The sequence below is a fragment of the Ochotona princeps genome, chromosome 9 (genome assembly GCF_030435755.1).
Source record: "Ochotona princeps isolate mOchPri1 chromosome 9, mOchPri1.hap1, whole genome shotgun sequence".
NCBI classification, from domain to species: Eukaryota; Metazoa; Chordata; class Mammalia; order Lagomorpha; family Ochotonidae; genus Ochotona; species Ochotona princeps.
In genome coordinates, this window is record NC_080840.1 from 43,828,557 (window position 1) to 43,855,720 (window position 27,164).

At 45.6% G+C, this 27,164-nt stretch overlaps 1 protein-coding gene across 4 annotated transcripts in view; it reads left to right on the forward strand.

Annotated features, from left to right (window-relative positions):
• The window catches only part of LYN (LYN proto-oncogene, Src family tyrosine kinase), a 125,768-nt gene that overhangs the window by 88,151 nt on the left and 10,453 nt on the right, over positions 1-27,164 (forward strand). For all 4 annotated transcript variants that reach the window (XM_004580587.3, XM_058668636.1, XM_058668635.1 and 1 more), the window contains one exon: positions 26,776-26,929. In XM_004580587.3, the coding sequence (XP_004580644.1) occupies positions 26,776-26,929 (154 nt within the window). The remainder of the gene's footprint in view (positions 1-26,775; positions 26,930-27,164) is intronic.

Genomic DNA, 27,164 nt, shown 5'->3' on the forward strand with positions numbered 1-27,164 from the left:
TATGCCTATCCTTTAATTTATCTTTGTAAGTTCCTATTATTACTATAAAGGGAGTGGAATTGGAGGAGACTACCTAACCCAGCCTCAGAAGAGCAGGGGAATGGAGCAAGGGGCAGAGTGGGGACTTTTCCCAGGGTCTGTGTCTGGCCTCCTCTTCCCTTTCCCCATCATCCACTTCCCCATGCTCTGCTTTCCCCACCCCACCCTCCCTTCGAGACAGGAAGTGGTGGGTTCTCATGACAGCCTTCTTGTTCACGTACGAGCTGATTTCATCACTTCCTGTCAATGCTGAGCTCTGAAAGCCATGACTGAAGGGCAATCCACGCTCCAGGGGCATCCCCTCAGCCCATCCTCCTTCCTCTGTGTTCAGTGCAGATTAAGAAGTTCTGATGAGAGCAGATTCGCTTACTGCATTTTGTCTTGTGTTAGATAAAGCAACTCTGCACTTTCTGCAGTGTCATAGGAAAATGACCCCTTTGCAAAAGAAGGTTGGCAATTCAGAGCAGAGACTTTGCATAAGTCCCTTCTAGCCTTTGCCCTGTAAAAGAAAAGCAAATAAACTTGGAAAGAGAAGTGGACGCCATTGGTGGGAATTTCCATCAGCAGAAGTGGACATGGAATTGTCAACGAGCAAAACTGAACGGAAAAAGAAATAGAGTTGTAGCATGGAGGCTGTATAAATCACCTCACCATGCAGACCCAGTGAGTTTACACATTTTTTTTTTCTGCTGTTTGGTGGCAACACTCCTGAAGTGCAAAATTCAGCTCACACGAAATGGGCAGTTATCTGTTCACTGCAGTGAAAATTGAAGAGCAAAGTTGTTGTATTCACGGCAGTAAGAGACAGCTTCTTCATCATCTATTTTGCACCCAATATCCTTGAATGGTACAGATGAGGAAGTGAACTTAAACTTTTCCAGGATTACTGAACGGATATACAAGGGGACTTGAAAAAGTATATGGAAAGTAGAAATAAAAGATTTGTAAGACCAAGACATTTTTGAAATCCATGCAATTTTTTCATGACACACATTCCCCGTGAACTTTTTAAAGACCAGCTAAGGTTAGAGTTGTTGGGACTTGTGTCTGCACCTTTGGGTCCAGGCAACTGACTCCTTCCTGGAAGTGCTGCTGTCACTCTGTGGCCGAACTAACATTGTTCAACAGTCACCACTGTCATACATACCATATGTATTGTTCTGCCTTCAAGGATTTTACTACCAGAATTAATAATGTTTTTTTAAAAATTTATTTTATCTGTGCGAATAGCAGAGCAACTGAAAGATAGAATGAGAGCAACAGCAAGAATAAGAGAGGGATCTTCTACTTTCTGTTCACTCCCCAAATGCCCACAACAGCCACGGTCAGGCCAGGCCAAAACCAAGAATCCAAGCACTGCACCAGGAGTCAGAGTACTTGAGCCATCATCTTGTGTGTCCCAGGATGCAGAAAGATGGATTGGAAGTGGAAAAACTGCAATTCAGATCTGCACTGTGTCCTGGCATGTGGGCATTTCAAGCAGCAGCTTAAGCCACTGTGCCAGAGTACCCACTCTAAAGTTCATGATTTCTTTAGTTTCATTTTGATTTTTGTCCAAAAATTTCATGGCTAAGAGAAAGGTATTTATTTTTTTTTACAGAAAGATTTATTTACTTCTATTTGAAAGGCAAAGTTAAAAACGGGGGGGGGGGGGGATCTTCCATTCACTAATTAACTCCCTAAATGACTGATAGCCAGAACTTGAGACTGTAGGGGTGTTACAGCCAGTCGATTAACTTGCTATGCGATAATGCTTGCCACTAAATCACATTTTAAACACTTCTTCACTTCTGTTATTTATCTAAAAAGGAGAGAGAAAGAGAGAGGGATGGAGAGAGAGAAAGTTCCACTCCCCAGATGCCTTCAGCAGCTTGAGCTGGGGCAGGCCGAAGCCAAGAGCCAAGAACTCACTCTGGGTCTCCCACGTGAGTAGCAGAGATCCAGTCATCTGGGCCCCTGCTTGCTGTTTTCCAGAGTCTACACTACCAGGAATCAAAGCCAGGAATTGAACCCAGGTATTCTGAGCTAGGTGACAGGATCCTAACCAGCACTCTAACCATTAGGCTGATCACCTCCGCTCCCGAAATAACGCCTGCACGTGCACACACACATTTACACAGCCCCTTTACACCAGCATTTTCACTGGTCATCTCTATTGAGGTCCCTGTACTTCTGCATCTTCTTTCCAATACAGAACCTCCTGGAGGACGGGGGCTGCAGAAGGGAGGCCAGGCACTAAAGCAGAAATTCATTTGTTCATAAAACCGTTCTCTGGGCTGGACAGCACCCGGAGGGCAAGGGCATCAGCAGTGAGGGCATCACCCGGGCCTCTGTTGCTTGGAGACTGTGGCTCTCCTGGTACCCACCACCAGACACAACTGGGGAGCAGTTCTTCCCATAGGCCCTGGGAAAGGTTGCTGTGACTGCATGAGCAGGTGTGGGAAGGTGCTGAGAGCCAGACACCTGCATCTGCTGGGAGGAGTCCTGGGTGGGTCCCAGCTGCTTCTTGTTTGTGGCTGCCGTGGCATGGGTTAGACTTCCAACATCTCATGACTCAGAAACTCTCCTTGCTCCTAGAACAGGTAAATCAGCACCCAAAAGTAATAATCAGTGATTTTCAGCCTTTTCAGATAACAAAGATTCTGACATTTGTATAAAAAAATTTATTGGAAAGTCCGATTTACAGAGAGAAGGAGAGACAGATACTCCATCTTCTGGTTTACTCCCCAAGTGGCTGCAACTGCCGAAGCAGAGCTGATCTAAAGCCAGGAGCTTCTTCCGGGTCTCCCACGCGGGTGCAGGGTCCCAAGGCTTTGGGTCATCCTCGACTACTTTCCCAGGCCACAAGCAGTGAGCTGGATGGGAAGCAGGGCTGCCAGGATTAGAACCAGCGCCCATGTGGGATCCCCCCACATACTATATTCTGACATTGTAAATAAATTAGCATAAATGTAATGCCCATATATTGAATACATAAATGCCCTACCTTTTTTTTTTTTTGCTTTTCTTTTTTTTTTTTTTAAGATTTATTTTATTTTATTTTATTTTTAATTTTTTTTCTTTTTATTGTATTGTTGTTGACAATCTTTACATAGTTAATTACAGTTAAAGGAAAAAGAAGGAAAAAAAAAAGGTTTAGGGGGATAGGAAAGTGGGTAATGCTATTATGTCCATATTGTTTCCATCACGTATCTGAGGTAAAGGGGGATATTGAGGGAGAAGCCCCACCCGGTTTCCCGCCCACCCAAAGTCCCGGATGTGGGGCATGCTCTGAGATATGTGCTCGAGTGGTGTTAATAGTTCTGCAGTTATGAATCGCTGCCAGTTTCGCTCGATGAGGTCGTCCACCAATTGATATGGTCCATCATAAAGTCTCCGTTTGCCCCATAATTTGCTGCCAACATATAGCTGAGATGAATGATTGTCCTGTTCTGTCTTCTGTCTTTTCTTGGTTAGAGTTCTGAGTCCAGCAGTTCGATTGGGGAGATCTCCAAAGATACTTTGAGGTATTCCCAGACTAGTTTCTTGTATGTTCTAGCAAGCACAGGGCCCGGCACAGTCCATCACCCCGATCAGCTGGTGGTTGCAATTGCTGGGTTGGTTCTGTTTTCAGCCCTACCTTTTTTAATTTAAAAATTTTCTTTGGTACACAATAATTGTACATGTTTATGAGGGTAGAGTGATAGTTCTGATTTTTAAAATTAATTAACTAATTCATTTTATTTGTTTGAAAGGCAGAGCCAGAACTCCTGCCCCTGGTTCACTCCCCAAACACCCAGAACAGCCAGGGCAGGGCCGGGCTGACACTGCAAGCAGGGAACTTGATCCAGGTCTCTCCGTGAGAACACAGAGACCCAAGTTATGTGTTAGCAGGAAGCTGGAATTGGAAGTAGGGTTGAAACTTGAACCCAGGCACTCCCATATGGAATATTGGTGTACCAAGCACTATCTTAAAAAAAAAAGTATGTTTATTTGAAAGGCCAACAGAGAAAGAAAGATCTTCTTTCTGCCGCCTCATGCCCATAAATGGCTAAAATGGCTGGAGCTAAGCATTTCAGAAATAAAAAGATGCTTCCAGGTCTCTCACGTGGGTGCAGGTACCCACTTGGACAGTCTGCTGCTGCTTTCCCAGGCACATTAGCAGGGAACTAGATCAGAAGTGAAGCAGCTGGGACTCAAACCAGTACACATATGGGATTTTGGCACTGCAGGTAGAGGCTTAACCTACTATGCCATGACACTAACCCCCCACAGAATATCTTAATTGCTACTCAAAGCACCTACTCTACCCTTGCTGTGTTATTTCAGTATGTGTGTACAATGTATGATAAAATGAGCGCTTCTGTCTCCAAAAAGTTATCATTTCTTTGAGTTAGAAACATGTAAAATAGGGCCCGGCGGCCTGGCCTAGTGGCTAAAGTCCTCACCTTGAACGCCCCGGGATCCCATATGGGTGCCAGTTCTAATCCCAGCAGCTCCATTTCCCATCCAGCTCCCTGCTTGTGGCCTGGGAAAGTAGTCGAGGATGACCCAAAGCTTTGGGACCCTGCACCCACGTGGGAGACCTGGAAGAGGTTCCTGGTTCCCGGCATTGGATCGGCACAGCACCAGCCGTTGTGCTCACTTGGGGAGTGAATCATCGGACGGAAGATCTTCCTCTCTGTCTTTCCTCCTCTCTGTATATCTGACTTTGTAATAAACATAAAATAAATCTTAAAAAAAAAGAAACATGTAAAATAATCTCTTCTAGCTACTTCGAAACAATACAGCATTGACACCAATTTATTCTTTCTAATTAATTGCATACCTTTTTCTATTTGTCTCTTTTTAAAAAAATAATGGGTGAGGTTTTTGGAGAAAGATTTGTTTATTTGTAAGAGTTACAGAGAGAAGGAAGATGAGACAAAGGGAGATCTTTCAGTCACTTGTTCACCCTCCACGTTTCTGCAACCATCAGGGCTGGACAGAGCTAAGCCGGGAACCAGGAGCTTCCTGCAGATCTCCCATGTGGGTAGCAGGGGCCCAGACACAGGCTGTATTCTGTTACTTTCCCTAGGCACAGTGGCAGTGACCTGGATTAGACATGGGACATGGGACAGGAGCCTGTGCCCATACTGGATGCCAGCATTGCAGGTGGTAGCTTTACCTCGTGTGCTCCAACACCAGCCTCTACACATTGAGTTATATCTGAAACTTGGACCTTGGCCATGAAAACTTACAGGGTCGACAAATAAAACAGGAACCAATGTTAGGATTGCAAAACTGGATCATACATAATTTTCCTGTGAGAATGTTGAAAGAATAGGGAATTGTCATTTATAATAATGTAAAACGGGAACTTTTTTTTTTCAGGATGTGAGAGACAGATGTTTAACATATATTTTTTTTTTAAGATCTTTTTTTTTTTTTTTTTTGCAAAGTTAGATATACAGAGAGGAGCAGAGATAGAGAGGAAGATCTTCTGTCCAATGATTCACTGCCCAAGCGACAGCAACAGCTGGAGCTGCACCCATCTGAAGCCAGGAGCCAGGAGCTTCGTCCAAGCACTCCCATGCGAGTACAGGGTTCCAAGGCTTTAGGCCGTCCTCGACTGCTTTCCCAGGCCACAAGCAGGGAGCTGGATGGGAAGTGGGGCCACCGGGATTAGAACCAGTGCCAATATGGGATCCTGGCATGTTCAAGGTGAGGAATTTAGCTGCTAGGCCACCGCGCCAGGCCCAGTGTTTAGCATATTTAAGCAGAGGAATCATGCATGGCTGTGAAAACACAGAAGTTTATTCTTGTTTGTTTTGCTTTGTTTTAAGCATTCTAGCACTAATGAGAAGCTTTGAGCAAATGCAAGCAGTGGTACTTTGGCACCACTACTGCCACTTATCTTGATATTTTGTCCAGGAGTGGCAACTGTCACTCACCTTTCCCAAAAGTCACAAAATAATTTCCTCTCCAGGTCCTCATCCCAGAAACCTGCCAGGCTACGATTAAATTGAAGTACCTTATGGGCAAGCAGAGTTCATTGCCAGCTGCTCACATCAAACATGGAGATTAAAACACTTTGAAGGGAATAGCAGGCTGTAAATTCCAGCTGACCTTGGCTTGCACTTGGCTTTCTTGTCCCACATACCCACCCCCTTCTGTATGCTAGGGCTCACTGTTTTTCACCAAAAACCATGTTCTGAGCTTTTGAGGCACTAGACCATGGATGAGAGGAGCAAGATATGTTCTGGCTTCCAGAACCAAGTAAATAAGACACAGGGACAGGTGCAGCAGCAGCAGGGACTGGGAGGATGGGCACTGCTGCTGGATACTTCTAGAGTATGTGAAGGAGAATTGTACCCTGGGCCAGGGTAACAGGGTGGGCTTCTTGGAGATGGTGACCACAGGATCCACACAGTTGGGCCTGCTAGCCTAGCAAGGAGTGTGGCTGTAGGAAGGGGTCTTCCGCTGCAGGAACTGAATGCTCAGAAAACGGAAACAACAGGCTTCAGTAAGTTCAAGGAGAAAGCCAACACCAAAGCTGCACAGGCTAATCCTCTGCCTCACAGCACTGGCATCCCTTTAGGGCACTGGTTCATGATTTGGCTGCTCAATTTTCCATTGAGTTCCTTGTCTATGGCCTTGAAGAGCAGTGGAGGATGATCCAAGTCCTTGGGCCCCTGCACCTGCATGGAAGATCCACAAGGTTACGGATTAGCTCAGCCCCAGCCATTGCTGTCATTTGGGGAGTTAACCAGTGGATGGAAGAGCTCTCTCTCTCTCTCTCTCTCTCTCTCTCTCTATCTCCTTCTCTTTGTAATTCTGCCTTTCTCATAAAAATAAAAAAGCCTTTTTAAAAAAAGAAAGAAGAAAGCTCAAGGAAAATGTGGTTTATGAAACACTACACATGGAGTTTGAATTTTTTGAGCTGTAAGTAAGTTGATCTTATACTTTCATGTTCAATGTTCTTTTTTAAGGACCCTCTCCTTCTGTCTTTCTTTTTACGATTTTTTTTAACTTGAAAAATCATGGTTACAAAGAGAGGGTAGAGACAGAAAGAGAGATCTTCCATCCGCTGTTTCATTCCCCAAATGGCTGCAATGACCAGAGCTAGGATAGTCTGAAGCCTGGAGCCAGGAGATTCTTCCAGGTGTCCCATGTGGTTGCAGGGGTCCAAGGACTTGAATCATCCTTGACTGCTTTCCCAGGCCATAAGGAGTGAGCTGGATGAGGAAGTGGAGCAGCCAGGATACAAATTGGCACCCTTATGAGGTGCTGGTGCTAGCAGGTGGAGGATTAGCCTGTTAGGCTACCATATCGGCCCCACACTCTCTCTTGTCTCCCTCCTCTCCCACAGACACTTTGGTGTCCTCTTTAAAAATTGAGTCCTGGGGTAGAGTTTGATGTTGTGGTCAAGATGCCACTTGGGATGTCCACATTCCATATAGACGTGCCTAGTTTCAAGACCCAGCTCTGTTTCCCCTTCTAGCTTCCTGCCAAAGTAGACGAACCGTGGGAGACAGCAGGTGATGGTGCAGGTGCTTGGCTACCCACTGCCACGTGGGAGACCTGTAGAGGGCTTTCGGCTTCTGGCATTGGCCTGGCTGAGCCCCAGCTGCTGTGGGGTGCCTGGGGAGTAACTCAAAAGATGGGAGATCTTTCTGCCTCTATTTTTCTGACTACCTTCATCTTTTTGTATTACTTTTTAAATGAATACAAATAAGTACTTTAAAATGAATATAAATAAGTAACATTGTAAACATAGCAACGGCAACAAAAGTGATTGGTCCATTTTGACTATTGGAGAACCAGATCTCTGTTTTGGTTCAGCTGAGATTTCATCTGTTGCTATTTGAGGGGTGGGGAGTGAGGAGTGCTGTTGTTGCTGCTTTGTTATTGCTGTCTTTATGGTTTTTTAACCTGAAGCTGGGACCGGAGCATCTGCCTTGCAGCCCAGAGCTTACCTTTCACATGTTCAGCCTGAAACAGGACTTACTATAACATGTTTCAGTCCAGAATTAAATGCTAGCCAGCATCCCCTACACCCAACCAATGAGCACCTTGATCTGCAAGGTTGCAACCTGCAGGAGAGGACCCAAGTTTGGAGCTAGTTAAACCTCTCAACCAAGTGGCTTCCTGGCAAGTGTGAGCTCTCACACCAGGATACTGGAGCTGGTTGCTGGGCTAAAATCTCACCTGGGAAGTGCAGGAATGGGATGTGCTAGAATCTGTGTGAGGAAGACTGTGCAGGACACTGTGTGCAAAAAAAAAAAAAAAAAAAAAAAGAGAGAGAGAGAGAGAAGGGAGGGATGCTAGAGTCCTGAGTTGGGGGAGAGAGGCAGAACACAGCCTGCAAGCCTCACTGTCGGCGTTAGAAGAAGAAAGTGAAGGAGAGTGCTGTGCGTATGTGCAAGGCAAACAGTGATTGCATCAGGAACTGGGTGGTGGCCCCTGACCATTGGCATTTTTGAGGTGTCACAAGGCGTCGAGCGGAAGTGTCCTAGGTGGTCCCATGCTTTCAGTAGGGGACTGGGGCTTGGCATAGGGATACGAGCTAGAGCAATCTGGAGATGCATTGGAAAGGAGGGATTGATGAAGTCCCCAAGAGGGCATACAAAGGGCAGGTTCCCTTCCTATGCAAGAGCATGGAGAAAGAGCTGTGGCTGAACAGATGGCGGACGGCAGGAGCAAGGTGCCCTTCAAGGAGGAGGCAGGACAGCCACAGAACATGGGAACACCAACATTCTGGATTTTGTGACAAGGAAGTGGAGGGCCCATTTCAGTGTGACGTGTTAGCCGAAGCCCAACGCCTTTCCTGCCTCCCTTCCTGGTTCCTTGCCCTCCTCCTCCTGATTCCTTGAATCCTGCCATGTCTCCACAGGCACTCCTAAACCTGGCTCACTCTTCTTCCTCATCTTCCCCTTTTCCTTCCTGCTCTATTTCCTCTTCCCTCCAGGCCCCTCTCCAGCTGCTCTCTGCACTGTCCTCAGAACAACACTTGATCTATTTGTCAATGAATCAAACTATACGATCCATGTTTTTAATTTTTAAGGATTTCTTTATTATTTATTGAGAAGGCAGAATTATAGAGTGACACACACAAACATAATCTTATTTCTACTGGTTCACTTCCCAGATGTCAAGAACCAGGCCACACTAAGGCCAGTCTCCCACAATAGTCCAGGGTCCCAAGCACTTGGGTAATCCTCTGCCCCTTGGCAGGGAGCTGGATTGGAAGTGGAGCAGCAGGACTCTAACTGGCACTCCTGTGCGATGCTAGTAGCTCCAGCAGCCCTTATCCTTCGTGTTTTTTAAAACATAGCTTCCTACTTTTTTTTTCTCTTTGAAGAAAAAATGAAATAAAATTACTCAGATACTTCTAAGCTATCAGTCTTCTACACAATAGGGTTTTGTAGACTACTACAGAAGAAAAGTTTTTTCTTTCCCCACGTTTAAAACAGGTGCCATCAGAGATGTATGTATGTAGCTAGGTAGCTCACAGGATTTTAAAAAATATAATATAATAATAATTTCTTTAAGAAGTCATAGAAGTAACCCTCAACTTAAGAAGAGTTTGGAGTAAATTTTTGTTTCCAGGGCTCTCATCTCTGTCTCACATCCTGCGTTCTGCATCGTTTGAAAAGCCCTTGTGTGTCTTTGAACCCAGAACTTAGTATAGCACCTTGTATGCAGTAGGTGCTCATTAAGTCTTTACTGACTAGCTGTACTGACTGGCTAAAGTGAGAGCAGCCTCTCTCTTCCATTTAAAATGTCAAATTCTTTGGCCGTGAACGAACAACTCAAAGAAACCAGTCTTGGATAGGTTTTCTGAATTACTGTTCAGCTGTAGTTGGCCATAAAGTAATTTCTTTTCCTTCTTTTATGGGGTTGCTTTTTTGTTTTTCCAAAAAAATTGCTTAATGGTTGAAATTCAAAGGAGAGAAAAAAGGAAGTCAAATATAACTACCTGAGCCTGCAGGAAAAAAAAAAAGATTGGCTTTGTTCACACTCCTTGTGATAGAAAGAACAGCGGGAGAAATTATAAATGAAGTCCTTGACACTAGAGCCAGCTGCCTCTGGGTGCATTTGGCTTCGTTTAGAGGGGGAAACCTCACCAAAACAGGTTTTTCCTCCTCAGTGTCACTCAAGGCCTCTGGGGAAGCTGAACAGAGCCACTTCTGTGCACCTGCTGGCCAGGACCATGCTGGAATTCACCTTCCAAGCAGGTGGATGGATTCTTCCCCTGGGAGTCAGGATTTCCTGCTCTTACTAATTTTCCATTGCTAATCCCACTGTCGATAACATAATGATACAGGGCATGCTACATATTACAGAACTAATTACTTGCGTATCTAGTGATTAAGATACCTATTCTATATGAGTATAGGAGTCTTCAGAAAGTTCATGGAAAATGCACAGCCTAGAAATCTATACATGGATCTCAGTTTTGTTTTTTGGTATTTTTGTTGGGGGTTTTGGTACCAAAATAAATTTAATCTTGCAATTCAGTTTTGCATGAATTTTTAGCTTAGTTATTTTAAAAGGCAGAAGACAGAGAATGATATGTCATCTGCCTATTCACTCCCCAAATACCCGAAACACCCAGACCTGGTACAGACTGAAATCAGAAGTCAGGAGCTCGGTCGGAGGTTCCCATGGAGGTGATAGAGACCCAGCCACCTGAGTCATCACATGCTACCTCACAGCAACTACATTAGCCAGAAGCTGGCAGTAAGAATGACCTTGACCCCAGGCACTCCACCTGCAGGTGTCCCATGATGTCACCTCAGTGTCCTGGGATGCCCACACATGGGCCCTCAGCACTCAGCTCTGACACATACCTCTGTCACCATTCTGAGGGAACTCGGGCCTCTCTGCTCCATGAGCTCCTGACTGTGCCCTGTCCCTGCTGAGCCCCTGCGTGTGAGACCCTCATCTCAGGCCCTCCGCTGTTTTCGCTTCTTTTCATCACCACCTCCAGGGCCCCACCTTGCCCTCTTCCCACAGAACCTTCCCAGTCTTCACACCTTCTCTCCTCTGTGCTTTTCACTGCTTCCCTAACTCACGTGTGGCCCTTTGCCCTTCCCTAACTGTTTTCTACACACACCAGCTCTTCGACTGTTTTGCCTCTATGTTCACCCATCTACCACAACTAGTGCTGATGTGAGGAGCTGGCCCTCTGCATGCCTCGTCCAAGGCTACCACCTGGGAATAAGACTTCATGTCCCCAAACCTCTCCCTCTCACCTTCACCTGCTCCCTTGTCTGCATTCTCCCCCTCCTCCTTGCCCATCTCTCTCCATGGATGATCTTGCTTCATCTTTCTCTGAGTAAAAGGAGATGTTTGCAGAGAGCTCTGTGCCTCCACAGCCTGCCCCTTTTTCTGATGGGCAGCCACCTGCTTCAGGCACTACATCCAAACCTGTCTTGCGTTAGCATTTGCTCCATTCATGTACCCAGAGAAATTACTGCTATGAATTAAATTAAACTGCCCTTTCCCCAACATCATCTTCCAGCCAACACTGCCTCTCTTTACACTACCTGAAAGTGCTTGCAGGTTCACACATTTTGTCCAGATCACACATTCTCCTCCTACTGCCAAGCATCCTCTTGACAAAGAACCAGCGACCTCCAAGGTGTTATGGCCACGGGTTTTCCCCAGCCTCTTTCCAGGTGGCTGGACACCAGGAACTGGTCTTCCTCCTCCCAAACCAGTTTCTTCATGTAACTTTTGGGTACCACATGCTGGTCACTTCCTCCCAATCATCCTAACATTTAAACCTTGGAATGCCTTTGAACTCGATTCTTCTCTTCCTCTACCCTCACTTCCAAGGTGATTTCACTGAAAGCTTTGCATTACTGTCCTGGGATGTTGGAGCACTTCAGCAATGGGAGTTCTTTCTGTCACCATCCAGGAGGCCAGGGCATGAAGTCAAGATATCACAGGGCTAGACTGCCACGAAGCTCCAGGGAGGAATCCTACCTGGCCTCCTGCAGCTCCACATGGGCCCCAGTGTCCCCTGGCTTGTGACAGCATTGATGTGGTCTCCACATCTGCTTTCATGTGGCCTTGTCCTCCGTGTCTTTTTCTCTAAGCGCTTTCTGCCCTTTTCTTACAAAGACACCAGTCGCTGGATTTAGAGCCCATCCTCAAGGTGGGATGTGATCTGATCTTGAGATCCCTTGTTACTTATATCTTTGAAGACTTAATTCCAGACAAGCCACATTTTGTGGATGCAGGTGATTGTGAATTTCACAGGGCTGTGTTTGACCTGCTGCATCTGTCAGTACTCTGACAACCTAGAATGTTCTGTCTCCCACTCAGACTGCTCTCTTGAATTCCCTGCATCCTCATGCCCCCACATGGCGTGCACCAGGTGAGTTCAGCATGCCCCAGGTGAGCTCCTGTTCTTCCTCCTCCAAAACCTATCGCTGCCATCAGCCGTCTCTCCCTGCTGCAAGTCAGGACAGCCTAGTGACTGCTTGCCCACATGGATAGGCATGGATAAATTCTACCTGGTGAGCAAAACGCTTGATGGGCTTTCGCAGATTCAGTCATTCTGGGTCTCACCCCTTCACCTCTTGCTCCCATGTCTGTCCTTAAGAGCTGGAAAACCCAGAAACACACATTATTTTGAAAACTCACTTCAAAGGGATTGAAGTATAAATAAAGCAGCCAAGATGTTTTCAGCTATATGAAAATGTGCTAGAACTTTATGCAAGCTTCCTTCAAGTTTGTTGCAGGATAAATAAGGCAGGAATTGTTTTTCCAAGCTCCAGTTCTGGCTTGGAGTGGGAGTTCTTTTCAGCCAAACCAAGCTCACCTTGTGTAAGGTGTTTGGTTTGAGATGGAAGAATGCACAAGTCCATGGTGCGTGTTTTCTTTGCTTCGCTGTCTGACATGTCGTGTATTTATTTAGTGATTGATAACATTTGTCACCCTCCATTAGAAAGTAGAAAAAAAAATTCCTCATTCCAAATCCATGGAAAGTGGGATTAAAGAAAAAGTTAATTGTTTGGCAAAAAAAAAAAAGAAAAAAAAAAAAAACCCTTTGAACTTACACATAGTTTTTTCATAATATACATTTCTATGACCTAAAAAACATTTTTAAACTAATTTGTTTGAGAGAGATAATTTATGTATGCTAATTCACTCCCCAAATGCCTGGATTCACGGGGCACTGGTAGGGGTTAGAGCCAGGAGTCAAGATGTTAAAACAGATATTGCTGGGCCCGGCGGCGTGGCCTAGCGGATAAAGTCCTCGCCTTGAACGCCGGGATCCCATATGGGCGCCGGTTCTAACCCCGGCAGCTCCACTTCCCATCCAGCTCCCTACTTGTGGCCTGGGAAAGCAGTCGAGGACAGCCCAATGCATTGGGACCCTGCACCCATGTGGGAGACCCGGAAGAGGTTCCAGGTTCCCGGCATCGGATTGGCGCAGCACCGGCCCATTGCGGCTCACTTGGGGAGTGAATCATCGGATGGAAGATCTTCCTCTCTGTCTCTCCTCCTCTCTGTATATCTGACTTTGTAATAAACTGAATAAATCTTTAAAAAAAAAAACAAAAAAAACAGATATTGCTTATGAGTGACAGGAACCCAATTGCTTGAGTCATCACCACTACCTCAGGGGACTGCTTTAGCAGAAAGTGGGGTCGTGATCCAGACCCAGGGCTCAAACTCACACATTCAGTATAATTATTTTTTAAGATTTAACTTTTAATTGTTTGAAAGAGAGGGAAAGAGAGATAGACCTTCAGTCCGCCAAGTCATTCCCCAAATGGCCACATTGGCGAGGGCTGGGTCAGAATGAAACTAAAAGCCGAGATTTTTTTCCAGGTTTCCCATGTGGGTGCAGAGGCCCAAGCATGTGGGCTATCTTCTACTGCCTTCTGCAGTACTTTAGTAGGGAGCCAGATTGGAAGTTCAAGCCAGGACTTGAACCTGTGCCGCTATGGGATGCAAAGATCACAACTGACAGTTTTGGGCCTGGCACAATAGCGTTGTGGTTAAAGTCTTCCCCTTGCACGCCTGGCCCTCTGTGCACTTTTTTTTTTTTAAAGATTTTATTATTATTGTTGGAAAACCGGATATACAGAGGAGGAGAGACAGAGAGGAAGATCTTCCATCCGATGATTCACTCCCCAAGTGAGCCGCAATGGGCCGGTACACGCCAATCCGAAGCCGGGACCAGGAACCTCTTCCGGGTCTCTCACACGGGTGCAGGGTCCCAATGCATTGGGCCGTCCTCGACTGCTTTCCCAGGCCACAAGCAGGGAGCTGGATGGGAAGTGGAGCTGCCGGGATTAGAACCGGCGCCCATATGGGATCCCGGGGCTTTCAAGGTGAGGACTTTAGCTGCTAGGCCACGCTGCCGCCTCTGTGCACTTTTTAAAGCACCCCTTCAATCTTCCTAGGGTGGGCCATGTTTTGTTGATCACTACACGTAGAACAGGGGAGATCTGGAAGGAGGCAGGCAGAACTATGTGGGGGAATGCATGAATGTGACTCCTTAAAAAAATAGATTTAGGGCCTCCACCTTGCAGTGCTGATATCCCATGTGGGTGCTAGTTCTAGTCCCTGCTGTTTTACTTCCCATCTTCCACACTTGTGGCCTGGGGAAGCAATCAAGGAATGCCCAAAGTCTTGAGACCCTGCAAGCACGTAGGAGACCCAGAAGAGGCTCCGGACTCCTGGCTTCAGATCAGTTCAGTTCTGATCATTGTGGACAGTTAAAAAAAGAATATTTATTTGAAACTCAGAGTTTACTTGAGAGGAGAAAAGAAAAAGAGGTCTTCCATCTGCTGATTGCCTCCTCAAATAACCGCAATGGCCAGGGCTGAGTCAGGTCAAAGTCAGGAGCCAGGAGCTACTTTCAGTTCTCCCCTTGGGCCATCTTTTGCTACTTTCCCAGGTGCATTGCTAGGGAGCTGGATCAGAAGTGTAAAAGGCAAGACACAAACGGAGGTTCCTATGGGATGCTGGCATTGCAGATGGCAGCATTACTCACTTAGCTACAGTAACAGCCCCTGAGTATTATGAAGAGTTTTTCCTCATTTTGAAGATGCCCCATAAACATGTATATACCAATCATGATATAGTATTCTGCTGCTATGACCCGTATCGTGATTCCATTAACATTCCCTTAGCAAGAGACAACATTTTGAATATCTCCAATTTTTCTAATATAAATAATGCCTGCTTATTTCACTGTACACTTGCTCTAGATCCCAGTAGCCAGTTTACCAAGGTCAGAGTCTGAATGGGTCTAAACCTCTTCATTTTCTCTGGGCAGAATTGTTGTTTGGGTAGATTTGTCTCTTGATTTGTAACATTCTGAGTCAGTTCGCATCCCATCTCAGTGTCGTGATTGGGTTTGTGCCATGCTGCTGCCTCTTGCAGAAGCCAATGGCTTTTCTCGTTTCCTTTCATTGGACCAAGCTGAGACCTTGCTGCTTCCCTCTTGTCATTTCAAAATGATGCATGGCTTATTAGTCACACATCCAGGGTGAGGTCATTTAGGTCATGGCAGTTAGAAGTAAAGATTTCTAGCCCCGAAGTGTCATTTACTCCCTGCCCAGTCTGGGTGTGCGGAGGTGGCTGCTGATTGATGGAAGCAGTGGGGGCAGGGCTTTGGCAGGTCAACCCCATTACACATTTGTGTGCTCGCCATGTGGCAGGTCCATCCTGCTATTAGTAGAAGATGAATCCAGAATGCAGAGTCTCCTGAGGTTGACAGGGGCCAGTCAGGAAAAGGGAGGCAGCAAAATGAACACGCAACAAACGACCCATGAGCTTCCCCTACAGCCTGAGGCTGTGCTGTGCTCCTGTGTATGATTGCCTTCTGGGGTCTAAAAGATCAACTCCACTGTTCGTAGTTTCAATGTTATGAACCGCATTTGATGTTGGTTTTCCTAGTAATAATAGCACGTTTATTATTGTGAATACGATTCCTGCCTTGCAGTCAACATTTTTGCACCCTTCTTTGCAAGCATATCCGCACTCTGCCAGGTTGATCTGTAATTTTCCACATTTCACAGAGTAGCAACCCAAAGAGCTTTGGAGCAAATTTGCCCCATTTTGTATACCCACAAATTAACTCACACCAGTCTTTGATCCATAGTCACAAATAGCCACGTCCAAGGTGTTATTGATAATCACTCTACTGCATGCTGATCCCTGATTATGCATGGACCTCATGACCAAGTTCCTTTGGCAGTTTTGAATTGGAGCAAGAGGCTTTCTGGGGAGAAGTGTTGTAAGAACATTAGCCACTTCCTGCTTTGTCTTGGTCCTGCCCAGGTGTGCTGTGCCCCCTGCCCTGCTTATTAATTAATTGATTGATTAATTTAATTATTCTTTCATTGATTTATTATGTTCATAGACTTGGAAAGCGAGTGACAAAGATCTTTCATCTGCTGGGACACTTCCCAAGTTACTGTCACAGCCAGATCTGAATCAAACCAAATCCAGGACCCAGGAGCTCCATGCAGGTCTCTTACATGGTCTCTCACATGGGTCACAGGGATCCAAATATTTGGGGCCTGCTCTACCACCTCCCCAGACACAATTGCAGGGAGCTGGATCAGAAACCTGGCAGCTAGAACTCAAACCAGCACACTCTTGTGTGCTGCTGGCATCGCAAGCTGTGGCTTATGATACATTGCCAGTCCCTAGTTTTGTTACTTCTGTTTTCCCTCCGTTTTTTCCTGCCAGTGTGGTGAACATTATGTGTTTAAAGGAAAAAGCCACTCAGCAGTTCATATCCCAGCCGCCCCACTTCCCATCCAGCTCCCTGCTTGTGACCTGGGAGAGCAGTAGAGGGTGGCCCAAAGCCCTGGGACCCTGCACCCACGAGGGAAACCCAGAAGAAGCTCTGGGCTCCTGGCTTCAGATCAGCTCAGCCCTGGCCATTGCAGCCACTTGGGAAGTGACCCAGCAGATGAAATATTTTTCTCCCTGTATCTCCTTCTCTGTAAATCTGCCTTGCCAATAATAATAAATAAAGTCTAAAGGAAGAAGCCACTATGGCAGAATGGTTAAGAATCAGATGGTGGAGCCAGCTGGACTTGGATTCAAATCCTGACCTTCCTAGGAAATTCTTAACCTCTCCAAGACCTTCGTCATTTACCTTGACTACTATTTCTTTGGCCTGTTTCAACAGCACCCGGGCAAGTAAGAGCTGTTACAAGGTGGCTATCATCATCACTCAAGTATGTACATTGCGGTTACTTAGCACTTTGCCTGGGAAAGAATGTTAAAGCGACCAAATAAAACTAAAGTAAAATATCCAACACATTTTTACGCACAAAAGGTAACTCACAACATTCCATTCCTTCCTCCACACAAATAATGGATTAAAGTTTGAGGGGATTCATTGTGTGGGATCAGGGAAATACTTTTTAATGTTTTTTATTTATTCATTTATTTATTTGAAAGCCAGATCTGCAAAGAAAGTGGATGGGAGAGGAAGAGGCAGATAAGATGGGGGTGAGGAAAAATATTGTCTCTGCTGGTTCGCTCTGCAGATATCCACAATAGTTGGGGCAGTCCCAGATCAAATCCAACAGCTAGGAACCGCACCAGCTCTCCCACTTGGGTGGCAGGGGCCCAGGTCTTTGGACTATCTCCTGCTGCCTTCCAAGGTGCATTAGCAGGGAGCTGTATCAGAAATGGAGCAGTCTAAATGAGCAATGGCTCTCATGTGGAATGCCAGCATCCCAAATACAAGCTTGATATGCAGTTCACAATGCCAGCACCAAAGGACCCCTGAATGTTAACAGAATGAGCTCCTGTAATAATTATTGAGGGCTAGCAGGTAAATGCTGTCATTTTCAGAGTACAAAGAAGATGTGTTATTACTTAAACTTTCTTTGTGCAACTACCTATTTTCTTAAGGTTCTCCTTTGCTGTTGTCATTCACAGCCCTTGTCATTCAGGTTTCTCTGGGACTAACTCCTGTTTCAAAGTTTTTTAAACATTCTCTTTGACTAACCTGGGATTAACCCTGTTCGAAGGATGCCTCAAAGGGACTATAGGTTTTACTCAACCTCTATTCATTTTTCCGTTCCAACTGATGAATATTATTATTTCGTAGGCTTCCCAGTATTATTTCATTTCCTCTTTCTTCTCAAGCATCACAGGCACATGCGTCTCTAGGGAGGGAAGCAGGCAGACAGTGCCCACTGAAACAGGTGCAGCACCATGCAAGCCAGGCTTCATCCGTTGCAGCTTTCGGACAGCCTTCTTGTTCAGTTTCTCTCACTGCCTGTCTAGATGATAAATGTTTTCCAGCCAGCTGCTTCTATGACACGTTGCATTCTCAGTTCCAATTTCTCATTTAGGCTGGAATTTCCTGAGGGTAGATGTTAGCTTTGCTTGAGAGATCACATTCAGTCTCTCCGTGAGGTTCCTTTAATAATCCTTTCTTTCCCCTGGTCGTCTGACTCAAACGTGAGTTCTCACAGAAGTTAAAAAAAAAAAAAAAACTCACTAAGCAAGATGGCCTGTGATTGGTCAGTTACTCAGACAAGCAACAATCACTAAAATGAACAGGAGTGCTAGAACGAGACTTGGTGAGCGGGGGAACCCACACTGTGCTTCAGTATTTGTCCAGAGCAGTTCTGAGCTGCCCTGCAGATAGCAGTGGGTCCGTGTGCTAACTGCTTTGCTATGCCCAGGCTGGGGCGGCAAGCAGAGCTCTGTCTGCTGGGAGCTGCTCACACCAAGGTGTGATGTCTTCCACAGACTTCTCTTTGGGTGTTTGAGAAAAGCAAGAAAAGATCAATGACTTGGGGTAGACTATTCCTACTACATTTGTCACAAAGGGCATCCTTTGAGCTGTGTGTGACTTTGTACATGTAATTGAAATTTCCCACCCGAGTGCAATTTCATAAGAAAGAAGTCCATGTGAGGCATTTCTGAGGGCCTTGCTTCTTGGGTTTTTCCTGTCCAAGCCTAACTGTGCCGCGAGCAGCCCAGGCGGTCTCCAGCAACATGCTTCTCAGGGAGTGTGTTGGCTGCTGATATGCAGCTAGGGGTCCTGGGAGGGGTGTGTAGTCAAGAGCGCTTACACGAGAACTCCTTGTTTGGGCTTTTTGCTTCAGCATAGTTATTGGAGAGGAAACGGAAATGTGTATACCTGAATCTCATGCTTCCCACAGTGCTGATCTGCTGCAGCATTTGGACCTGCTTCCCTTAGGGAACCTTACTTGCGAAGTAAATAGGAATGGAGATTTTACGCTGTATCCCCACCCTGTCTACTACAAACATGTACATGTACAAGTGTGTGTGTGTGTGTGTGTAAGAAAGAGAGAGGGAGACTATTTACAGACAATATACCCTGGACCAGAGACACGGGCAGCCTTACTGCCCTTAAGCAGCATCTGTCCACAGTGGTCCCCCAAGATGCTGAAGAGACTGACATCTGTCCCCGATTTAGCTTGCCCGCAGCTGCATGCCTTCACCTGGAGAAAGTAACCCTTTTTCTTACCTGCGGTGGGTCCTCCTGTCACCTGGGTTTAGCCTGAGCCAACCCTAGCCACCGTGGATATTTGGGGAGTGAATCAATGGACAGAAAATCTCTCTGTGTCTCTCTCTTTCCATCTTTCTCTGTGTTACTCTGCATGCACAGTAAACAAAATCATGAAAGGGATGGAGGGAAGGAAGGAGGGAAATAAAGGAAAACTTCCCTGGATTTCTTCCCTTTACAAGCTCAGAAATCTATTTACCTGGCACCTAGCAAGACAAGGCTGCCTCAACCCTTTAGGAAACTGCATTATGAATATCTTCCACGTGCCTGGAATATTTCCTGGGTAGAAGCAGCCTGCCCTTCACCAGACCCCTCGTGGAGTCTCCTGGTTGCTGTGTCACCAGTCGTTCTGTCCATCTTACCAAGACAGTGATGCCGCCAGTGTGGGTGATTCTGCACTGCTGGTCCAGTCGTGGGCAGGGGCAGGGCTCAGTTATCATGCACCGCCCTGGGAGCTTCCTCCATCATGCACTGCTCTGGGCTCCCTTATCACATGGCTCAATAAATCATTTTTTAAAATGGAGATTTTTAAAAAGCAAAGGAACAACAAAAGGAAAAAGTGTCATCATCGTACATTTTCCCTGAAGGCACGGAAAGAGGAATTAAACAGCACCCGGCTGCCCTGCTCTTTGAGCTGAAGAGCATCTGACACACGCACATCACACACTGAATCAGCTGCCTTGGAATCCCAAAGTGGCAGACTTCATCTTCTTACAGGATTGTTCTCGCTCAACATAATGAGGATGCTTTGTGTTTCATGTTTCCAGTAGCCTCACACGTAGACTGTCTCAGACAGAGTAATATGTCAGCTTCGGAATGCAAGAGACATTTTTAGTGACTTCTTCAGTGTTAGCAGGTTAAGTAGAGCCGAGTAGAGATACCACGTACAAGTTCCTGGCATGATTTTTAATACGCAGTCAGAGTTAGCCAATACTTGAAAAGTTAAACTTTTATTTAACTGTTAAGTACACCAAAGGGAAATTTAATTCATTTCCAAACCCTTGCACTAACCTGTGGTAAGACTCTGGGAACAGGATTTTCTTGTGGCTCCAAAGGAACCAAAGTTCCAAAGGGAATGACAGATACTATTTTTTTTCTCCTGTTAACCACATAGAGAACTATTTGAATGAAAGGAGTGTTCACTGTCTAACTTTGTGACAGGTGTTCACCTCATCGCAGCCAAGAGTGCAGCATCATGCACCCAATTCGCTATAAATCACAGAACAGAAATGCCTTGAAGCTGTCCTTTTATTTGCCATCTTCTAGGCCACGTGGTTTGATCTGTTTGTGCTGCTTTGACAAAATACTGGTCTGGAGGTTTCTAAACAAGAGAAAATTCATTTCTCGCTGTTCTGGAAGCTAGAAGGATCAAGACAGTGGCTGTGGGTGTCTCATGAGGGTCTTCTTGTGTCTTCACATGGCAGAAGGCAGACAGGCAAGGAATGTGCCAAAAGTCACGTGAAGCATCTTTTGCGAAGGCCCTCGTCCGGGGATGGATGCTGTGGTGTGTCAGGCTCAGCCACCTCTTGGTGTGTGTGAATACTGTCCTGGAGTGCCTGCTACCAAGTCCTAGTTCTGCTTCCAGTTCCAACCTGCTAACATGCACTCTGGGAGGCAGCACATTATGGTCCAAATGCTTGACCCCCTGCCACCCATGCAGAAGCCCTGGATGGAGGTCCTGGTTTAGCCCATCTCCAGCTGTTGTAGACACCTGGAGAGTAACTAGAAACTGAACTATCTCTCTCTCTGTCACCATGCCTTTCAAATAAATAAATATGCCTTTAGAAATAAATAGGGCCTGGTGTGGTAGCCTAGTGGCAAAAGTCTTTACCTTGCACACACTGGGATCCCATATGGGTGCTGGTTCATGTCCCAGATGCTCCACTTCCCATCCAGCTCCCTGCTTATGGCCAGTGAAAGCAGTAGAGGATGGTCCAAAGACTTTGATCCTGCACCTGCATGGGGAGGTGTGGAAGAGGCTGAGCTTCAGATTGGCTAAGCTCTGGCCATTGTGGCCCTTTGGAGAGTGACCCAGGGAATAAAGATCTTTCTGTCTCTCCTTCTCTTTGTAAATCTGATCTGCCTTTCCAATAGGAAAAAAAAATTAAAAATTTAGTTTAAAATTTTTTTAATAAAAAAAGGAAGAAAAAAGCCCTAATTACATTTATAAGGGAGGAGCTCTCATGACCTAATTTCCTAATTACCTCCTGAGTTAAGTTTCAACATTGACTTAGGGCACAAATACAAACAGTACTATCCTTCATCAGTGGGAGCCAAGATCATCCTCTTTCAAAAGCCCAGACCTACCTGCTACAGTCCTCTCTCTTTGTTTCTGGTTTCTGCATTTGAAGATACACTAGATTTAATTTTAAAATTGAATGTAACTTTTTTTCTCTAGGGGAGTGATAGTCCAAAAATGGTTGCAAAATGCTCCTCAATGGAGACCCCAGAGCATACTTTGCATGAACTTCATAAGATGGGATTCTTAAACTTGGCTTGGGAAGAGTATGTGATGCCCTTTCTGTGGGGGTGAGATTTGAGCTGAATAACAATGACTTTTTCTGGGAGAAAACCTCAAAAACATCCTCCCTCTGTCTGAAAAGGAGTATTTTATTAGTAAAGTTGGAGTCCAGAAGCATCTAGGCGCTGCCCCAGCTGACTGTTAATGCAGAGCCTACTGCTAAGACAATGTCCTGGTGTGTGGTGTTGGGTGTGTGGAGCGTGAGGTCAGGCACTCCTGGGGCAAATCCTGCCTCTCCCCTTCACTCTGTGCCTTTCAGAAGGTTCCTTAACTTTCCTAAACCTCACTGGCATTTGTATAATGAGAGTGAGATCCACCTAGTAGGCTTATTAGGACGATCTAGTGTGAACTGGCTGGTGTCAGTGTTCCGTTACTGGTGGGAGGAGTGCTTGCTGTATCTGTTTACCTGCATGACTACCTACCATCATCATCACAGTCATTCTGCAGGTACAAAGCAGCAAAGCCATTTTCTGAGTCATACAGGTCCTTTTTTCATCAGACTCTGTGCCGCTTCAGCGTGAGTCAGTCAGTCTTTCCAAGCCCTGGGAACCCTGGGAACCCTGGGAAGTGGAGGCAAGTGGCCTTCACCCCAGGATCCCCCAGATGAAAAGAACCTTGGTATGATGGGTTTCTCTGACAGTCTTCCAGGAGTGTTGAATGCCAAGTGGCCCTAGAAGAGGAAGTAGATGTTCCATGAAAGAGAAGTTGATCCTAGATTCAACTAGCCAAAGAGGTCACTGGCTTGTTGTTGTGAAAGTGAGCTGGAGTACTTTAGCCAAAGTACATGCGAGGGTCTTCATTTGCATACATCTGAATGCATCCTTCAGAATAACTCACTGAAATAACAAGATACATAAATGTGTGTGTACTTAAGGTATTTTTAAGAAGAAATCAACCCAAAAATATACATGTAGACTAGGGAAAAAATAGAGAGAATGATCTAATTTTATATGAGAACTTTGGTGTTTATCATATTCAAAAGCAAACCACAGCTGAAAAGTCTTTATTTTGTTCTTGTATTTATTCTGTATTCACCTGCACTATGGAAGTTGCTTCCCATTCTGTCCTGGCACACTTATTGTTTGGAATTTGAGTTCCTTAGAGTACTCCAGGATGGAAAAGAAAGTCATAAACTAGGTTCGTTCAGGCCTATTATTTCAGAGAATCCCTTCTAGGAATATATCCAGCTCTATATAATGCAGACCCTGGATAGGCTGATGAATGCCTTAGTGGGTGCTTTTCTTAATGAGGTGATCACAGAAATCCACTCCCCAGATCAAGAGTGATGTGAGCCATTGCCACCACCAAGTCTGGATGCTCAGTCCATGCCACCCATACCACCAGCAGGGGACACTAAGCAGGTGTCAGTTGCAATTTTAGGCCCAAATTAGAATCTCAGCCAAACTTGGGCTCTTGGGGTTTCCGGCCCAGAATATATCTAATTCTTGGAATGTCAGATAAGTGTTCAAGAACGAAGAATCATGGGATATAGCCAGGAGTCTGGGGTGGGGTTGGCACTGACCCCTAGCTGCGTCCATCTTTTCTTGGCTCAGAGACCGTTCTGGTTCTGTTCAGCCAGGTACTATTACTCTGTCTCTCAAAGGCCAAACATTTGATTCTATTTATTACTAGTGTGTGCCCCATTCGCTCCACCTGATTGTTACCATCTACTTCTCCAAGTTTCCTGGCTCTTTATTAAAGCTGAGGCACCCACAGAGAAAGGGTGGCCAAGGTTCCTTTCTCCCATCTTTCCCCAGAACTGCCCATATCGAGCCATCCCTGAGCTTAGTAATGACCTTTCTGGAAGTATCTGAGGTCCCTGAAGTTTCCGCTGCTGCCCCACATTTGCTTGTGTTACAATGCAGATACCTTAGTGCAAGCCACAAATCCGAGGTGTTTGATTGTCACCTGAGTTCTCACTGCTGCCACCCTGTGTTCATTTCCCACCAGGATTGCTTTATGTGATATCCAGCATCAGATCAGGGTTGCACATTTCCTGATTGCCAAGGACTCATGAGGATTGGGGCAAAGGCCAGGAGCCATGCAGTCCAGATCGGCCCTGTCCATGTTCTAATGTCACCATCTCCTTTCTACTCAGCACCTCTCTCACTGTGATGGCTTATGAAGATAAGCTCCTATGTCATAGTGTTTTCTGTTGTGCCCAGAGCTGCGAGACAGGAATGTGCAGTGATCACAGGCAGTAAATAGGGAAGAGCGGGAGCCTGGGGAGGCAAAACTTGGAGCAGAGGGGGCACTGGACAAGGCTCTGAAGACAAGTGATATCTCTACTGAGACCTGTAGAGTGACTAGGTCAGCTGACAGATGACAGGGGCTGGCAGTGAGTGTCCCAAGCAGAGCTTGGAGGAATGGAGGCTGTGGGTCATGAGCAGGTGCAGAGGGCCAAGGGGACGTCCTGCCAGGCCACGGCATCATTGTTAAGGAGTAGCGACAGCATTCCTTGGTGCCTGTCAGAAGTGAAAGAATGAGCTGAGTAAACTTTGAGAGAAACATAGGACACACTATTATACGCTAGATCATCGTGACCACAAAAAAATGTCACCTACAGCAGCAGGCTAAGAGCATGAACCTCAGTCCTAGCAGAATCGCAGCACCTTGTCTGTACAGCTTTTTGTTTGTGAGATAAGATTTGATGACAAGATTAAAAGTTTCCATAGACTCAAGTTAGAATACAAAAGGTGTAATGTGGGCTCTGGCCTTGAAGTGCTTATCATCTGGCCAGCATGATAATAAGTAGTAAATGAAACAACAAAAAAATATGACAGGGTTCTGATCAGCAGTTGCAGGTGGTTTTTGTACAAGTGGATCGTCTAGGTAAGTAAAGGGAAATGATGAAAGAATAATTCAGGGAAAGTTTAAGCCAACAGCTTGTCCTGGAGGGAAAGGAAAGCTGGCCCAATAATGAGCGGATTCCATGCTAAACAACAGAGGCTGGAATGTGGATGGAGCTGCTTATACTGAGGGAAAGTGGAGGAAGTTCAGAGCTGAGCTGGTGAAAGCTGAGGCTCATTGATTCCTGTGTCAAGTGATTCTATTTAGAGACTTCTCTTGCTGCTTACCAGATAAAGCTACTTAGTTTGCTGACTCCCATCATCTTCCATTCCTTCTCTGTGACTTCATGGCTTGCCAGTGTATTCCTTAAAAACCTGGCTTGGCCATGCCACATTGTCTGTTATTCTATTTGTATCTTCCACATTTCCCTGGTGTGATGATTTGTGGTCAGAGTGAGTCTTGTGATCGCCTGTGGGACTGGGCGAAAGGTACATGGGGAACTGGTTCCCTTGGACAGGGATCAAATCCACAGAGAAGATGCTGTTGACCAAGGACCAAGGATATCCTGATTCTTGATGCCGCAGTAACCAATTTACATTAACATGTCACTTTCTCCACACTATCACCTTAGTCCGTTCAGGCTGCTGTAACAAAATGCCACCGGTGGGCAGCTTAACACCAATAACAAGTATTTACTTGTCACAGCTCGATAGGCAGCAAAGTCCAAGGTTAAGGTGGCAGAAGATTCAGTCTCTGTGCCATCCAGTTTCCTGGCTCATAGGTAGCATTCACTCACTGCACTCTCCATGGTGCCGGGGGTACATAAACACACTACTACCCTCCCCAAATCCTTACCTTCCAACACCATCACTTTGGGGAACAGGATCTCAACCTCTGAACTTGTGAAAGTTACAAATATTCAGACCATAACATCTGTTTTCTTTCGAAAATTTGGGATAATGACACCTGCATGTTGAAGTGTAAGAATTAATGGAGTCTTAAGAGACTCTCCACACATAATAGAAAATGTTGGGACCAGCATGGTGGTGTAGCATGCTAATCCTCCACCCGAATGGACACCAGTTCTAGCCATGGCTGATCCATTTCTGATCCAGCTCTCTGCTTATGGCCTGGGAATGCAGCAGAGGATGGCTCAAGTCCTTGGTCCCTTTCTCCCATGTGGGCGATCTGGAAAGAAGCTTCCGGCTCCTGGCTTTGGATCAGCTCAGCTTTAGATGTTGCAACCATTTGGGGAGTGAATCAGCACCTGGAAGACCTCTCTCTCCCTGTAAAATGTACCTTTCAAATGAAATTATTTAAATATTAAAAAAATGTTGAGACATGTTCCTAAAACAGGAATTCTTATTGGAGATTTGAAGGAGCAATTGTTTTACCAAGGACTCAAAGGGTGATTGACATTTATCTGCTGTGTTTAAAGCTTAAGTCATCAGGTAGTGGGGACGTGAAAATATCTCTGGACCTACCATGTGTTTCAGTTTTCTTTGATGACCTTTTATGGCTAATGTACTTGTTCACTTTGCAGTACTTTGACTAAAACACCTGGGAGGAGATTCTTGGGAAACGAAAGGTTGTTTCAGCTCCGAGTTGGGAGGCTACAGTTCAGGATCGGGTGACCTGGTGTCTCTGGCGCTTGACATACTGGGCATGGAGAAATGATCACACAGTAAACCAGGAAACAGAGAGAGAAGTAGCAAAACTTGAACCTTCACCATGGTGCAAAGCCCTCCTACCAGTCCCACCCATCAGAAACCAAATCTCCACCCTTAATTTATCAACCTAACCTAACATGGAGATAGTGGAGTTTAAACATCTGCACCGATTTTAGGGAGACAAGATCGGCTTAGCCCTTAACTTAGCCTGTTCTAAAATGCAAATGAAAAGAGTCCATTTCAATTTTCAGATTGCGGAAGGAATGGCTTATATCGAACGGAAGAACTACATTCACAGGGACCTGCGAGCAGCTAATGTCCTGGTCTCCGAGTCACTCATGTGCAAGATTGCAGATTTTGGCCTTGCCAGAGTAATTGAAGATAACGAGTACACAGCAAGGGAAGGTATGTTTCAGTCATCCTGTTCAGGTGTTTTCTATCTGTTTCATTCTCCCTGTTTTTCATAAAAGCAATCCCAAGTCATCGCATGTGTGTATATTTGGGATGACATTCAAATGTGCACCATTATTGTCTATTTGTGGTCATGTTCTCATGAATATTTCTAAAGAAATGACCTCTTGATTAACTCTTGGCATTTTTCTAAGGTTTACCAATTTGGATTTCAATTTTCATTTGCATT